Raw genomic sequence first — 18,033 nt, 5'->3', positions numbered from 1 at the left:
CACCACAACGGACCGCAATATGTGTGGAAGTCTCAGACTTCAATTGCTTTTACGCCTAAAAATAGGTAAAATAGGCTAGCACGGTTTCACATTCAAATACGCAGGTTTCACATACAAGTGTAAAAGGGGCCTCAACCTAACAAAATGTAATCCTAATTCCAATCGTTCATGCATTAAATTTTAATAAACCCGTGTGATCATAATTCTTTTTCCCTAGAAATCAAAATTCAAAAGCCAGACTAGATCAACCGTTACTGCTGCACGGATGTGAGTCTCACGTCTGCGGCTGCTGCATCTACAGCCGCAGGTACACGAGATTCATGTCCCATGCAGTTTGTGGGGCTGTGCACGCGATCGTGCGGGCGGGCGGGAGCCTACGATCGGGATGGTCCCAGCAAACGGGGGGGGGGGGGGGGATTGGTGGCAGGTGACAGAAGTCCCCTGAGCCAATCCATGCTTGTCAAAAACAGTGATCATTCTTAAATGGTGCCACCGTGCTCCTTCCCGTTACATAATGAATGGGAACTTTGTTTTCATTCATTCATCTCCCCTCAAGTCCCCCGTGATCACCAGCATCAATGAGATGCCTGCGTCACTTCCGAAGTAACACAGCCATGCATTACTTACTATTTAGCATAATTATTGTACGCTAATAGGAAATAATGCACAGGACATCTTGTGGCCAAACAGTAAAATGACACCTCCATACATTAGGGGTGAATTTTTTTTTTAATATGTATGTCAAGAGGGTATATTACTATTAAATTATGGGCTTGTAAATAGTGACGGATGTATACCTGAAAAAAATGAACCTTTTTTTCCAAATAAAATATTGTCACCATACATTGTACTAGGGATATAATTTATACGTTGCAATAACTGGGACAAATAAAATGTGTGGCTTTTATGCACAGTAGAATGTTTTATTTTAAAACTATAATGGCCGAAAACTGAAAAATAATGATTTTTTTTCCCTTAGTATTCCCATTAAAATGAATTTAGAATAAAATAATTCTTAGCATAATGTACCACCCAAAGAAGGCCTAATTGGTGGCGGAAAAAACAAGGCATAGATCATTTTGTTGTGATAAGTAGTGAAAGTTATTGGGGGATGAAAGGGAGGAGTGCTGAAATGTGAAAATTCCTCTCGTGCATAAATGGTTAATTAGTATAACCATGAAGCATGGCGAGCCAGTTTACTTACCTCTTCAGTCACAGCTATGTCCTCCTTGTGGCTCTGTGTCAGTGAGATGGAATCTTCAGTCACAGCTATGTCCTCCCTGTGGCTCTGTGTCAGTGTGATGGAACCTTCAGCAGCTGCCTGGTTTCTTTCCTCAGTTGTGTCAATTTCCTCTGCAGCAGAAACCTTCTCCTGTCTGGCCAGCACCTTTACCGGTATGTTAGGCCTCGGCCTCTGGAATCTGCCTCTTGTAAGAGCAGCAGGCTTAACTGAGGGAGCCTTCTGTACACCCTGAGACTTGGCCGATTCCTCATCCCTGAGGGAAAGTTATTGTACATTATACACAATGCAGCTGAAGAACAACTTTATATTAGTCAGCATTTCCCCTGTTTCAGTTGACTAGCCACACTATTCTAACTGTAGTACTAAAAATAAAGTGCCTGAAAGTGTAGCGTTCCCTTTTATCCTGGAGCCTTATCAGTCACCTATTTCTGCTGATTGCTCTTCACATAAAGCATGCCATACGTGTTTCAAATTTCCCTAGCAGATTCGGTCACTTATTGAATTTTCCAGAAATCTACAGCAGCACCAGCTGAATGGATTGTCATTTTGATTGATTTGCAGTAAAATAAATCGAAATTATGAATATATTTATCTCCCCTGTAGCGTTGGCTCCACATTTCGAATCCTAGCCAGGGCATTATCGGCATGAAGTTTGTATGTAATTCCCGTGTTTGTGTGGGTTTCCTCCAGGTAATATGATTTCCTCACACATCCCCGAAACATACAGATAAGCCAATTGGCTTTCCACTAAATTGGCCCTAAAATACAATGGACATATGGGTAAGGTAAGTATTACATTATGAGCCCCTCTAAGGGACTGTTAGTGACAGGTATATAAATATTCTTAACAGCTCTGCAGAAGAAATCAGCGCTATATAAGTACGAAATAATGGTAAATATTATAGAGAATATATAAAATAGATGTGTTCCGTTGCAGTTACATTTCTGAGCCCTGGGACTGAACAGGCCATTTTCTGTTCTGGATTATGGCATAGTGCATAAAGAGGTTATATCACCGTGGATCGATAAAATTGCTGATTGCTTAACATTTCACCCAAGCCCTACATATTTATCTGTACAGACGTAATTGTTACAATTATCGACTCTGAAATCTATAGTAGTCTAACTGTGATGATTAGATTTGTGGCTATACTTACTTAGTGGCACCCTCTTCTAGATTGGGCACAGACTTGTCTTCCAGGGGTAATTTACTTGCAATGTCAGAAATCTGATAACATAAGGAAATATGAACCAAAACAAACAGACATTTAATACAGGCGAAATAAATCTGGTATCCCTTAAAGAAAATCTGTATTCACAAAATGAAGTATAAACAAACATCCCTGCCTGTTTGGGGTCATCTCCTAGCCCCCTCTGTATTTTTGCTGCTCTCCGCTGCAATAAAGAGGGTAAAAAAAACTGTTTTATAAACTGTTTTGTAAACAGAAAAGATGGCCACCAAAACAGGAAGTACATCAGCAGAGCAGTGAACTCCGTTAATACACAGTGAGTACACAGAGAATTCAGTGGGTTACACATTGAATTCAGTCTCCAGAGGTTATGTGCAAGTTTTGAAAGACCTCTGTGTCAATGAAGCATGACAAGCTGTGTCTTTAGAGCCTGCAGTCTTGGCTCTGCACTGGTGTCAGCCTGACAGGCAGCTTCCTCATCAGCCAGCTATTCTTTGTTCAGTTTATCAGTCTGTGTTTATCAGCCTCACAGATAGCAGACAAGCTGACAGTGAGAGCAGGGACATTGTCTGTGAGGAATAATCACAGGAGCACTGGAGGGGCTTGAAAGGCATTAACTTGTTCACATTACTGAAGAATTGGCAACCTTCCAGACACAGCCGACAAGTCCAACAGGGGAAAGATAAGTTGATTTATTACAAAGACCGTGCAAGTAGAAAGTGCTGCAGTAAGCCAGAGCACAATGGAACAGCCTTAGGAACTTGTAGAATATGAAAAATACTGCTAACATTTTTGTTACGGAGTCTCTTTAAGCAGGGAGCACACTTGACCAAGGATTTTCATGAGCAATTTCAGGGTTTCCAGCCCTCTTGATTGCTTTGCGATCGCATTTTCCATGTGTGTTTTTCTGCATTCTTTCATGATTTTCTAGATTGCTGCAAAATACGCTGTAATAGTAGAAAAACTCGAACAAGGAACGCAAACAATATGCAATTTCCAATGAGCTTAAAAACCAACTCAATTGGCAAAAATTGAGGAAGTGGTGGTCTTACCTCCCTCAAGCAGACATGACAACGACTGCGATTCAGACGGTCAAACACATTTATTAGAAACTCCCAAAAATGTTTGCAATGCGCTTCGCAGGCTCAATCCCCTGCGAAGCGCGTTAACCCAAGTTAAGCACCTCTAGTCAGAAGTGTCTAGAGGTGCTTAACTTGAATCCTTGTGCAGATCGCTTGATACTCCTCCCTGTATTGCCTGATGAAGCAGGATTAAGTCTGCGAAACGCGTTTAAACATTTTTTGGGAGTTTCTAATAAATGTGTTTGACCGTCTGAATCGCAGTCGTTGTCGTGTCTGCTTGAGGGAGGTAAGACCACCATTTCTTCCTTCATTTTTGCCATTTGAGTTGGTTTTTAAGCTCATTTAATCTAATTTTATACTTTTGGCGCCTCTGTTCATTGTATACAACTTCGAGTCCACCCTTGGTGGAGGGTTGCTACCATTTTTTCCTGTCTACAGAGAGCGACTTCTTAATCCTGAGTGGGGTCAGGATAATCTCCCCACCTGCCTTTACAGTGGTTGCCTGCTGGTGACCCTGACTTGTGAGTATCTAGCAATTCGGATTTATTACTTTCAATATCAGAACAGCGCTTCCTATAGTGGCCTGTCAATCCACTACACCTCCACCAGTATCACCCTGTGTGATCCTCACTCACCAACAGTAGAGGGCCAGGATTACATAGGCCTACAGACGCCTTTGGGGCATGAATGGGCTCCCCTCACCCACGATCCTCCTTGTCGTCCTCCACACCAGCAATTCTTCAATGGTAATACTGGGCCCTTGCTTTATAAAGTTTACCTCAACAGACAATAATAAAACCTCATTGCGCAGCTTGCTAAAAACATACGTACTTTATTGAGCTATTGCACTCACGTTTAGGAGAAGTTTCAGAAAAGTTTGTGGAGTACATAAACGGGCTCCCCCCCCCCGTGCGACCTCCCGGGCTGGCCGCCGTTAAGTTGTAACTAGGGTCCTGATCCAGCTCATCCACCGCTAGTCCTCACTCTCCTCTCGTGCCTTCACTTCCGCATGTGGCTCCTTCTCTAGGAGGTGTGAAGGAGGACAAGGAGGATCGTGGGTGAGGGGAGCCCATTCATGCCCCAAAGGCGTCTGTAGGCCTATGTAATCCAGGTCCTCTACTGTTGGTGAGTAAGGATCACACAGGGTGATACTGGTGGAGGTGTAGTGGATTGACAGGCCACTATAGGAAGCGCAGTTCTGATATTGAAAGTATTTTATTTGAAGAAACAGCTCATTCTTTGGCAGAAGCGCACCTGTACACAGACTGATTGACTGGACGCTGGGACAGATTTTGATAGTTTGAATCATATTGATGGACATATTATGATCATATTGATCTAGAAGCCTCCTTATGTGTTTGATTTAAAGTTTTTTTCCCTCATAGGTGATATAGGTTATATATTTCTTCCTGATAAGTGTTTCCTGATGTCCCTAATTCTACATACAGATCTTTTTGTATAGATTAACCTCCAGAGGCACTCAAGCGCTGTAGTTGTTGTGTATATAATACGAATTTATTGCCACCTTATCCAGTACGTATTACACTACTGGGGTCTCTTGGTGTTCCCTGTTTTTAATATGCAATTTCCGAGTGGGTTGGCCAAGGTGAGGTGACTTAAACAAGTGTGCTCCCTTCCTTTTTTTTTTTTTTCCTTTGCTAGCAAGAGTTTCTTAAGGCGGACCTATACTTTAACACAGCACACAAAGATTAGTCTTTATTCCACATTTAGCTGCTGAAGAAGTTCACTGCTCTGTGTTCTGTGTGTGTTTAGGTAGATTAAAGTGTCTAATTAAGTTCTTAGCAGCTGTGAATAGACTGCAGGAGCTCTGCCTAGGCTGCTCTCCCCATAAAGTAAACACTGAGGCTTAACCCTTTCTGTGCGGCCTGCAAATTAAAACAAACAACTTCAGTTTTTTTAGGATTTCCATAAATTGTAATGAAGACTTATTCCCCATGAAGGTTATGCTGTGACTAATCTTTCAGAGCAATGAGGAAGTTCTAAGTTTAGTTCCACTTAAAAAATGTGCACTGATACTGCTATTATATAGACGGCTGGTGTTCTCATCAGCCTCATCATTCAAATTATACTTGCCCTTTCTGATTATACTTGCATGCTTATTGTGTGGCTTCCCCTACTAACCTGTTGAAAGTGAACAGGAGGGCATATCGCCACTAAACTCGCTGAAAGTACTTTCACAGCTGCTGTCTGCTGAGCTACACAGAAGCACTTCCAAAGCTGCACAATCTGTATTCGATAATGTATTATTCATCAATTATTTAGCAAGCTTTACTAGGTATACTTTGTAGGTGGCAAAACCTATAAATGATTTTGTAGCGTAATGCAAATGTAGCGTATGAGACTAATATGTACCAATTCAAGACTTGCCTGTGTGCCCTTTTCTTATTTTCGCTCTGTGGGTTAATAACCCAGTGGTTTAAGTGTCCCAATCACTCTATAGCCACATAAAGGCCTGACTGCAGCACAAACCTGCCTGACACCTGATAGGAGGTCATAAAACTTGTGTATGGCAGTAGCAAATACTCCTGACACGAGGGAAGTTGAAATAAGTTCCACAGACTAATATTACTCTGTATGGGTGCTGAATAATCATAGAACAGCAGTGGATGGCAGTGAGAGAGTTGCAAGAAAATTCTTACATGCCGAAGAAAGAAAAAACACGCTAGTCGCTAAGCAATAATTGAAAAGCTGCTGATTGGCAAGTGGGTAGATCCCTACATAGGGGAAGTCATCTGTAGACTGGACATGTGCCCACTAATGAACAACAGAAAAAAAAGTACTTACCTCTTGACTGTAGTCCATGGAATCAGATGCTGGGCAGGCAGATATCTCAGGGGCTGCTGGTTTACTTTTTACCGGGGCTTTTGCCAAGTTGGGTTTGGGTCTCAAACGCCCCCTCACTGGCAGAGATGGCTTCTCTTTACTGTTGAGATAAATGGGTTCCATCATTCACTTTCATACATCTAAAGCTGGGAATATATGAGGCGTTTTTGCAGTTGATTTGCCATATGATCGTGTTTCGATTCATTATTCCGCTCGATTTCCTGCTCGAGTCTTATTTTTTTTTATCAACTTCCATTCACTTTATCAGAAATCGAGTGGTAAAAGAATCGAAAGGGAGATCGGACATGTCGGAAATTATCGATCCATCTATCTGCCTCAAAAAGGCACTGTGTATTCCCAGCATAATACAAACAGACCAGGATACAGAAAGACAATTAACTAGACTAGAGAATAAGATTCGTCACAGTTGTCTTCTGTTCATTGTTAGCTCAACATGCAGAGCTGTTATCTTTTATTTATATACCACCAACATCTTCCATAGTGCTATACAAGGTACATAACAGATGGTGGGGAGCATAAATGCATGAGAAGTACAAAGCCTGTCCCAAGCTATGAGTGTAAATGTGAGAAGAGAAAAGGTCCAAGTTCAGAGAACGAAATTTAACCGGTGTATGTTAAAGATGTTGGTGAGACTATCCATAGGATAAATACATGTGAATTGATATATGGCAGCAGAAAATATGAATTAGGAAGGCAGGTAGAGAAAAAACTAGGTTGTATCAAAGAAGAGGAAAAGCAGCAGAAGAACAGCAGTGCAGTCTTGTGCTAGGTCTCCTCTATTCTCTCCTGATTCAATTGTGTTCTAATTTTGGTCTTTTAAGATTCATTACAGTTAAGTTTCAAATGCACTGTAAGTTCAGATGCTAGAACAGACCAATGGTCAGAACTGACCTGCCGGCTTAGGGCCCGTTTCCACTACAGCGAATCTGCATGCGTTTTATGCATGTAGATTTGCACAAGCAATAGAAGTGGATGGGCCTGTTTCCACTTCTGCGTGATTCTGTGCGGAAAAAATCTGGGCCTGTTTCCACTATACGCAGATTGGATGCAGAAAAACTGACTCCAATGAATGCCTATGGGAAAATCTGCATCAGAAAAATCACATAGACCTGGTGCACACCAAAACCCGCTAGCAGATCCGCAAAATGCTAGCAGATTTTGAAACGCTTTTTGTTCTTTTTCTGTAGCGTTTCACCTAGCATTTTGCGTTTTTTTGAAGCGTTTTTGGTGTAGTAGATTTCAGATATTGTTACAGTAAAGCTGTTACTGAACAGCTTCTGTAACAAAAACGCCGGCAAAACCGCTCTGAACTGGCGTTTTTCAGAGCGGTTTGCGTTTTTCCTATACTTAACATTGAGGCAGAAACGCATCCACAATCCAAAAAATGCCTCACCCCGGGAGTATGCGTTTCTGCAAAACGCCTCCCACTCTGGTGTGACCCACCCCATTGGGATACATTGACCAAGCGTATCCGCGGCTGCAGAAACGCTGAGAGAGCCGCTCGGTGTGCATCAGCCCATACACGTGATTTTTCTGATGCAGATTTTCCCATTGGCATCAGTTTTTCTGCATCCAATCTGCGTGTTGTGGAAACAGGCCCTAAGCCTAGCAGGAAGAAATCAAAAAAGGGAGACTTTCAGTCCAGATCAAGCACAGCATATTGCATAGGATAAAAAAAATATCTAGCAGCTGGAGGAGCAAAAAATTAGAGGACAATAAATAATGGGCCAAAATCCGGATAATGCTAGAGCTGGGCACTAGTGAAATGGAACCAGAGTTCAGAGGTTATCAAAGATCTAAACCCGCAAATATCACACAGTTAACAGAACATGGTATGCCATAGACAGACATATAAAATAGAAAAAAAACGAGAGCCCAATATGGTGTAGTATGTTAAAGACACTTGGTAAGTGGTTTAGTGAGAGAATTTATACTCACAAACATGGGTTACCATTCAGGCAACCACTCAATAGGCAGGTGAGGAGATTAGACCTGTCCTCACTCAGGATTAAGAAGTCGCTCTCTGTAGTAAAGAAACAAGATAGGGGGTAGCACTCCCCTTCACCAGTAGTGGACACAGAGTATTTGTATGTAGAACAGAGGTGCCAGCAGGATAAAAGTCAATAAAATTTTTAAAAATTGCTTGGAGGAAGTGGTGGGTTTGCCTCCCAAAAGCAGACACGAGATCCTGTCTTCATATAAATCAATACATTTATTATACGGTACCCCGGGATACTGTATAATAAATGTATTGATTTATATGAAGACAGGATCTCGTGTCTGCTTTTGGGAGGCAAGCCCACCACTTCCTCCAAGCAATTTTTAAAAATTTTATTGACTTTTATCCTGCTGGCGCCTCTGTTTTACATACAAATAGACAGACATATATTCTTGCTATCAGAAAGAAAAGTTGAAAGAGGACAATGACGCTTATATCTACTCCACTAAATAGGGAAGCTACAATCAGAATGACACTGAAAATTCTGTTTATTCTTAGAAGTCCAACTTACATGGCATCTTGCTTTGTGGCATCTTGCTTTGCAGCATCAGAGCTCTGTGGAACAGAATCTGAGTCTGGCTGTGGCTGAGAAGCTTTAGAGGCTGAATCCTTCTGTACAGGGCCGGGGGAGGGAACAGAGACCGGGTCACTTGTGCTGCTGGAGCCAGTTCCTGTCCCCTCCAGATCTTCAGTGAAAAGCTTAAATACAAAAAACACACACACATAAAATACTCATCAGTGCCAACAAGTCCAGCACATTGAAGATGCCCCAGCATGAGTCTGATACCAAAAGTTAAAGGATGCTTTGTATTCCACGTATACACAGTAGGGAGATATTGCATATTTTTAACTTTGCCATTTTTATTCCAAGCTACGTACACACTGAAAGATAGATGGTGTGAATGGCCAAAGAAAGTTTGTTTCACGATCTTTTGAGATATCCACATAATCTGATGTGAATGTTTTTAAACGACTACAAACGACATGCTAAATGATCGTTAAACAATGGTGGATCTAGGCAAAGGTGCCATAAACTTTGAGAACTTGTTAGTAAAAAGGAGTCTGCAGAGCCTCGTCGTCATGCTTCCTGGATTTTTCCTAATGGACACCATAATTCTGTAGCCATATACATGCATTGGAACAGACACTAGCTTCAGATGGGCATTAGATGGAGCTAGGTTTGCCATCATGAATGGAAGCTAGCCTCTGGACAGTGCTGTGTCTTTTTCTGAATGTAAAAATTTCACACCTAATGTAAACAGGCACATAGGAATTAATTGGTGAGCACATTTGTGTGCTATAAAATAAATCAAATTTGCACCTAGTGAAAATGCCCCGTAATTCTAAAACCCATTACCCCAGCATTGAATTGTAATAACCAATACCAGGGAAAATGCAACCTGTATAAAGCTCCATTCCTTCCTAAATTTATAGCCAGAACCAGTTGTTAATAAGCGTAATTATGAAGCAGAGAGTGAGTTTACTTACCTCCTCAGTCATAGCTGTGTCCTGCTGGTGGCTCTGTGTCAGAGAGATGGAATCTTCCAGTTCATGGCTTTCCTCAGTTGTGTCCATCTCCTCTGCAGCAAGAACCTTCTCCTGTCTGGCCAGTGCCTTTACCGGTATGTTAGGCCTCGGCCTCTGGAATCTGCCTCTTGTAAGAGCAGCAGGCTTAACTGAGGGAGCCTTCTGTACATCCTGAGACTTGGCCGCTTCCTCATCCCTGAGGGAAAGCAAACAAAGGACAACTCAATCAAAACATGTACATGAAATATTTCGTCAAAAAATTAGAAGTTGGTAAAACCACCTGAAGCACGAGTTTTCTATACTGCAATGAGGTGCTTTACGATCTGTCAGGATTTACTGTTGCCTGCATCTCCCATTGGGGTGGCTTTCCCTTACTTCCAGTGTTTGTGACAGGAGTTCACTGAAACAGGAGCCGAGGATTCCAAAACTGAATAAGCTGATGCACAGCAAACAGTTGCCACCTACAGAAATGTTTGTGACCAATCACTATTGAGGACACGTGCCACATCCAAGGACTACTATTGCAAAAAATGGTAACATTTTAAAGACATGTAAACACATACAAATAGGAAGTAGGTTTCTTCCAGAGTAAAATGAGACATACAGTAAATTACTTTCCTCCTATATTCCTGTTGCTTACAGTAGGTAGTATAAATCAGACATTACCAACAGGTCTTGGGCTAGTCCATCTCTTCATGGGGTACCCTAAGCCAGGGCCGGATTTGGATTTCCCAGTGCCCTAGGCCCGGTACCACCAACCGCGCCCCCCCCCCCCCCACCACACACACACACACACACACACACACACACACACACAGGGTGCATACACACATCAGACCATAGTCTTTGGAAAATGAAGGATCACAGACCAATTTTACCCCCTTCCATGTAGTATGAGGGCCATACCTACAAAGCCTATTCTATTGAGCTGAACTCCCCATCAGATAGAAATCTTTGCAAGATGCTGCACACAAAGATGCTGTACACATGCAACAGATCAGTATCTGCAAAAGATCTGTTCCTGCAAAAGATCAGTTTCTGCAAAATGCATTCATAGTCTATGATATCTGCAGATCCTCATACACACCTTGTTTAACAAACAATCATCTGCAGATCAGATCCACCAGGATGGATCTTCAGATCTGCAGATGATTGTCTGATCTGCAGATAATTGTCTGTTAAACAAGGTGTGTATGAGGATCTGCAGATATCAGACTATGAATGCATTTTGCAGGAACGGATCTTTTGCAGGAACAGATCTTTTGCAGATATTGATCTTTTGGAACGTGTTCAGCATCTTGCAAAGATTTTTATCTGATGGGGAGTTCAGCTCCATAGAATAGACTGTGTAGGTATGGCTCTCATACTCCATGGAAGGGGGTAAAATTGGTCTGTGATCTTTCATTTTCCAAAGACTGTGGTCTGATGTGTGTATGAGCCTTTAGGAAAATGAAAGATCACAGACCAATTTTACCCCCTTCCATGTAGTATGAGAGCCATACCTACACAGTCTATTCTATGGAGCTGAACTCTCCATCAGACAGAAATCTTTGCAAGATGCAGCACACAAAGATGCTGTACACATGCAACAGATCAGTATCTGCAAAAGATCCGTTCCTGCAAAATGCATTCATAGTCTATGATATCTGCAGATCATCATACACACCTTGTTTAACAGACATTCATCTGCAGATCCGATCCACCAGGATGGATTTTCAGATCTGCAGATGATTGTCTGATCTGCAGATGAATGTCAGTTAAACAAGGTGTGTATGATGATCTGCAGATCTCAGACTATGAATGCAATTTGCAGGAACGGATCTGTGGCAGGAACAGATCTTTTGCAGATACTGATCTTTTGTGTCTGTACAGCATCTGTGTGTACAGCATCTTGCAAAGATTATTTTTCTGATGGGGAGTTCAGCTCCATAGAAAAGACTGTGAAGGTATGGCTCTCATACTACATGAAGGGTGGTAAGATTGGACTGTGATCTTTCTTTTTCCAAAGACTATAGTCTGATGTGTGTATGAGCCTTAACGATCACTTGTTTGCAGGATACCTATGAATGTTTTCTCTCTGAAAAATGATGAATGATTGTTGGAGCAGTGAGTCCCTAATGCCTGTACGCACCAGATAGATGGGTTGAATCGATTTTCCGATCACTTATACAAAGTCGATTAGAAAAATGATCAGAAATCAGATTAGACCTGTCAGAAATAATCAATCCGAACCCATCTATCTGACGGCAAATTGCATGGTGTGTACCAGGCATGAAGTAGCAGAGCGACGTTCATCTCCCTCTCTGCTCTTCTGTAATCACAGATCTGTTGCATTTATTTTATAGTATTTATTGTACTGATTCTTTCACAGGTGTATTTTTACTGTTTGCCAACACGGTACAAATATATATTTTTTTCATTTTTAGTGTATGTTATTACTTTTGGTATACAAAACAGAATGTAACAATACAAAAGTATACAACAGTACATTTGCAATTATAATTATAGAGAAGTTGTCTATCTCATACTAGACTACTGCTGCCTTTAAAATGAGCCACCAAGGGGTTAAGATTTAGCTTAGAAGGGGCTGTCATAAATCTCTCTAAGGAAAAAAAACCCTTATCTTTCTGTTTAGGATTTACAATCCAGGGGGAGAGAGGAGAAGGAATGGCTCAAGTCATTAACAGAGTTTGACCAGCAATACATTGTTTAGCCGAGCTTGAGTTGTAAAGTGGAAATAATTCTGTTAAAATGTTTACTTTTACTGGATCAGAAATTGTCTACATTGTGATCCATGTTTCTCTCACCCCTGGCAATAAACTGAAGCTTGTATGTTCAGTAGATAGCACTGTCTCATCGCACACCACGAAGTAAGGAAAATACATGGAGCTCTGGAATTCTGACTGTGTGTGCAGCAAAGCCGGGGCGCTTCGGAGCAGGAGAAATGATTTATTTTGAGATGCAGCCTCTTATCTCTCTCAGGTCCTGCCGCCCTTTTATCCTTCTGATTTTTTTCCGCCCTAGGTCGTGACCTTTATGGCCTTTGCAGAAATCCGGCCCTGCTCTCAGCATGACTTTTATTCTTTATAAAGACATTCCCTGAAAAGGATTTATACAATGATGCTGGTCAGCCTCCCTACTTGCTGCACACTTTTTTGGCAGTTGGATGGTGCAACTGCCATTCACTAAGTGCTTTTGAAAATAAACAAAATCCTAATAATCCCCCATGAGGAGATGGGCCTGTCCAAAACCTGTTGGTTCTGTCATATCTACTACCTGTTCTAAGTGACAGTAAATGGGATATAAGTAATTTATGGCTCATTTTAGCCTGGAAGAAACATACAGTTCTTTTTATATGTATGTTTTTACATGTATTTAAAATTTGGTGATTTACACAATAGTGGCCTTTTAAATATGGCTTTCATCTGAGCATTTTCCTTAGAGACTGCCTCGAAGTTTTGACGAGATTACCACTAACTAGAGTCCTGTAGCTTCTGCTTTTATTATTGTTTTAATTTCTGATGTTCTAAACAAATTAGTGGCATACCTTTGCAATTCCAGCCTCGCTGTTTTATCACAAGATTCAGTTAAAAAAAAAAACACACAAAAAAAAAAACCATGTATCTGTGTTTGACTTCTAAGGTTGTTCCCTGCCACCCCACCCCAGTGCCAGGTACAGAAGGATTATTTGCATATTATTGTCACTGACATGCTGCATAACCAGAAATCATGAGCATATATAGGTGAAGCCTACTAAAAAGTACATTTCTACTGCTGTTCAACATTTAAAACCATTTAAAAGACAGTAAAACATGCAACTAGATTTTTTATAGATTTTTTTTAAATATTATATGGGACATTTTCAAATAGGATGATACCATTTACTGGCCAACTTAAAGGGACTCCGAGCAGTGCAGAAACTATGGAAAGATGCATATCATTTTAAAGCTCTCTTTCTCCTCTTTCCAATGATATATAAACCGCCGCCCTACGCCTTTTAGTTTTCGCTATTTTCGCGACTGAAATTGCCACAGCCGTGATTTCGATCGCAAAAATAGAGATAACTAAAAGGCATAGGGCCACGCTTTATGTGTCGCCAGAAAGAGGAGAAAGAGAGCTTTAAAATGATATCCATCTTTCCATAGTTACATTGTATTACACAGGGCGACTTTTTCTGCTGAATGGAGCTGCTGACTTTAGGAAAAAGTCGCCCTGTGTAATACAATGTAACTATGGAAAGATGGATATCATTTTAAAGCTCTCTTTCTCCTCTTTCTGGCGACACCTAAATCTTCGCCCTACGCCTTTTAGTTTTCTCTATTTATGTGATCGAAATCGCGGCCGCAGCAATTTCAATCATGAAAATAGCGAAAACTAAAAGGCGTAGGGCGGCGATTTATATATCATTGGAAAGAGGAGAAAGAGAGCTTTAAAATGATATGCATCTTTTCCATAGTTTCTGCACTGCTCGGTGTTCCTTTAAAAGGAAATAAAGATGTCAGCTTCCATATTCCTTTCACTTCAGGTATGCTTTAACCGTGTATTTTCCACAACAGGTGGAAACATGCCTTACAAGAAACCCAAGGTGAGAAACATATGAAAGCTGACAGATTTATTTTATTTTAAACAATACCAGTTGCCCGGTAGTCCTGCTCATCTTTCTGGTCAGTAGTGTCTGTATCGCACACCTGAAATAAGCATACAGCTAATCTTGTCAAATTTTTGGCAGAAGAATCTGATCAGCAGGACAGTCAGGCGATGTACATAGTTTAACCTCCTGAGCGGCGTAACGTTTTGCCAGTTTGTGCCCCCCAGAGATCCCATGCCTGAAAACCCTTTAGCTAGCACTAGGCTAGCTAGTACAAATGCCCGGCCTCCCCCGATCCCTGCCGCTCCCCCGCTTATACATTACCCAGCCTGGATCCAGCGATCGGCGCAGCATCCCCGCACAGCTCCAGTCTGCACATGACGTCGCCGACGTCATGCGTAAACCCGATCCTCCCCATAGAGAGACCAAAGCTGAGCAGGGAGGCTGCGCGATCACTGGATCCAGGCTATTATTAACCTCCTTAGCGGTAACCCCGTGTCTGACACGGGGTAAGCCACCGGAGGGTGCCGCTCAGGCCCTGCTGGGCCGATTTACATAATTATTATTTTTTTGCTGGACGCAGCTAGCACTTTGCTAGCTGCGCCATCACCCCGATCGCCGCCGCCCCGCGCCCGATCGCCGCTATCCGGTGCGGCGTGCGGCCCCCCCCCCCCAGACCCTGTGCGCTGCCTGGCCAATCAGTGCCAGGCAGCGCCGAGGGGTGGATCGGGACTCCCAATGACGTCCCGACGTCGGTGACGTCATCCCGCCCCGTCGCCATGGCGACGGGGGAAGCCCTCCAGGAAATCCCGTTCTTTGAACGGGATTTCCTGATCGGAGATCGCCGAAGGCGATCAAAGAGGGCGGGGGGATGCCGCTGAGCAGCGGCTATCATGTAGCGAGCCCTGGGCTCGCTACATGATTTAAACAAAAACAAAAAAAAACTGTTGCGCTTCCCCCTGGCGGAATGTTTCATACCGCCAAGGGGGTTAAAGGGACACTGAGCTCAACTAAAAAACGAAAATTGTACTCACCCGGGGCTTTCTCCAGCCCAGGGCTGGTCAGGAGGTCCTACGACTGCGTCCTGGCTCCTCTCCTAGTCCCCGCTCCGGAATGGCTGCCCGGCGGTAGCCCGGCGACACTCGGCCGAGTGTCGGGCTCCTTCTTCGCGCATGCACCGTACTTCACGCCGGCCGCCGTGATGACGCGAGGCAGCCGGCGTGGTGACGTCAGCAGCGTCATACGCGGAAGGAGCCCGACACTCGGCAGAGTGTCGCCGGGCTACCACCGGGCAGCCATTCCGGAGCGGGGACTAGGAGAGGAGCCAGGACGCCGTCGTGGGACCTCCCAACCAGCACTGGGCTGGAGAAAGCCCCGGGTGAGTACAATTTTCATTTTTTAGTTGAGCTCAGTGTCCCTTTAACGGGGGATCCGGGAAGGGGGGGAATCGGGGGGTGCCGGGCACTTGCACTAGCCAGCCTAGTGCTATATAAAGGGTTTTCAGGCATAGGATCACATTAAATCTGCATGGGGACTCCTGGGGCCAGGAAGCGGTACGCCCAACACAGTGTCGGGCATACCACTAAGGAGGTTAAAAGGAAATAAATATGTCAACCTCCATGTATCTCTCACCTTGTGATATTATTTTTATTATCGTTTAGTATTTATATAGCGCCGACATATTCCGCAGCGCTGTACAGAGTAAATTGTCTTGACACTTAACTGTCCCTAAAGCCCAATCTACACGATACGATTCTATTTACGATCCGATTAAATCCAACATGTCCGATCGGGATTCGATTCAATTCGATTTGCCATTGTTTTGCAATGGCAAATCGAATTGAATCGAATCGAATTCCGATCAGACATGTCAGATTTAGTCAGGTCGTAAATAGAATCGTATCGTGTAGATGGGGCTTAAGAGACGCTCACAATCTAATTCCTACCATAGTCATATGTCTATGTATGTATCTTGTAGTGAATGTGTGAATGTGTCGTAGGGGGAAGCCAATTAACTTATCAGCTAATTAACTTATCAGCCAATTAACTTATCGTATGTTTTTGGGATGTGAGAGAAAAACAGAGTGTCTGGAGGAAACCCACACAGACACGGGGAGAACATACAAACTCTGTGCAAATAGTGGCTGGCTGAGATTTTAACAGGATGCTGCATTACAAGAATCACATACTCTGACATCTATCATATTACAGCTCTGGTTTATGTCCGTACTTACTCAGTCACTGCCTCTGCTTGACTGGTCACAGTTACATCATTCACCAGTGGGGTTTTATTAGTGTCAGGAATCTAGAAACACAAACATCCAGAAAAATGTAACAGAGGAGCAAATGATAATAAACATACAATATGGGATCCGGATCCCTGCCATTCACTCTACTCCAATTGACCAGAGAGACTCCAGAATATGAAAAGATTTGATGCATACAGATCAAACACTCATCCACTCTGGAGCAGCAAGATAAGCCTAATAAACCAAGAGTTCAGGGGGATTCATGTCCTCAATTATATAATGATGATGCCCTGCCTGGGCAACCAGGAGCATTAGGGACTCCTTACTGTTTACTGGAATTTGAATCATGGTCAAAGGCACAAACCCCACATCAAAGGTAAAATCCTTGACCAGTACGCTATCCAGCTTCATATAAATACATGTTGGAGTCAAACCAGCCTACAAAAACCACATACAGTATATGCGGACCTGGGAGCTAGGCTGGTGCATTGATCTGAACGCTGCTCTGCGTAATATGTTGGCGCTTTATAAATACAATAAATAAACAAACAATTAAGAGTGAGCTAGAACTTTGCCCTATGAAGCTGTACTGGTACAGCCCAGTTAAAGGTAGGAAGATATTCCTGGACTACCCTATATAGGCTATGGGGAGGAGCAAGACTTGCTACATACCTTTTGGAATGATGATTTGGTTGGAGGCACTCCGCCAATCTAAGATCACAGCTATTGGGCTATTGCATTTAATTGGTTAAAACCAGGCTTACCTATTGAGCAACTCAACACTAGGGTTTACCTACTGATGCAAATTAATTATCTGGCACACCTATCTAGAGATACCTTAAGGTGTGTACACACGACACCTGTCGGGGATCGGGATCCAATCTCCCAGGGCGACATCAATGGCTGGCCTGTACAGACACGTCAGCTATATAGCCGACAACGCGTCCTGTTGCTATGCGAGGGGGGACAAAGGAGTGGTGCAGACAATGCAATTGGCCATCGCAGGGGGTGAGCTGATTCGCCCGGCGGATCGCTCGCCGGTTGAGGGTCGGAGGTCGGACGATGTACACACACACACCTATCGGCTGAGGCGGTCGTTATCAGCCCCCTTAGTCAGACATGTGTACAGAGCCTAACTATAAAGATTGGAAAAAATATAGGACTCTGAAAACTAACTGTACATTTCTCTATATACCAAATTTCTGGTAGCCATTACACTTTCTTAGCTCTGATTGGTGCTAAATCAAGGCTGAATGTTATGCCCTATTTTACAGTTTTGTGTTTAAGCTT

General features: G+C 42.9%; 1 protein-coding gene across 1 annotated transcript in view; it reads right to left on the bottom strand.

Moving 5' to 3' along the window:
- BDP1 (B double prime 1, subunit of RNA polymerase III transcription initiation factor IIIB) overlaps positions 1-18,033 on the bottom strand; it is a 181,172-nt gene that overhangs the window by 89,376 nt on the left and 73,763 nt on the right. Inside the window, exons 18-23 of the mRNA XM_068261235.1 lie at positions 16,729-16,799; positions 9,868-10,102; positions 8,891-9,078; positions 6,321-6,459; positions 2,401-2,471; positions 1,205-1,496 (exon numbers count right to left, since the gene is read on the bottom strand). Of these exons, the coding sequence (XP_068117336.1) occupies positions 1,205-1,496; positions 2,401-2,471; positions 6,321-6,459; positions 8,891-9,078; positions 9,868-10,102; positions 16,729-16,799 (996 nt within the window). The remainder of the gene's footprint in view (positions 1-1,204; positions 1,497-2,400; positions 2,472-6,320; positions 6,460-8,890; positions 9,079-9,867; positions 10,103-16,728; positions 16,800-18,033) is intronic.

This window comes from Hyperolius riggenbachi, chromosome 1 (assembly GCF_040937935.1).
Source record: "Hyperolius riggenbachi isolate aHypRig1 chromosome 1, aHypRig1.pri, whole genome shotgun sequence".
NCBI lineage: Eukaryota > Metazoa > Chordata > Amphibia > Anura > Hyperoliidae > Hyperolius > Hyperolius riggenbachi.
Note: the sequence above shows the minus strand (reverse complement) of the source record. Positions and strands in the feature narration are given on the sequence as shown.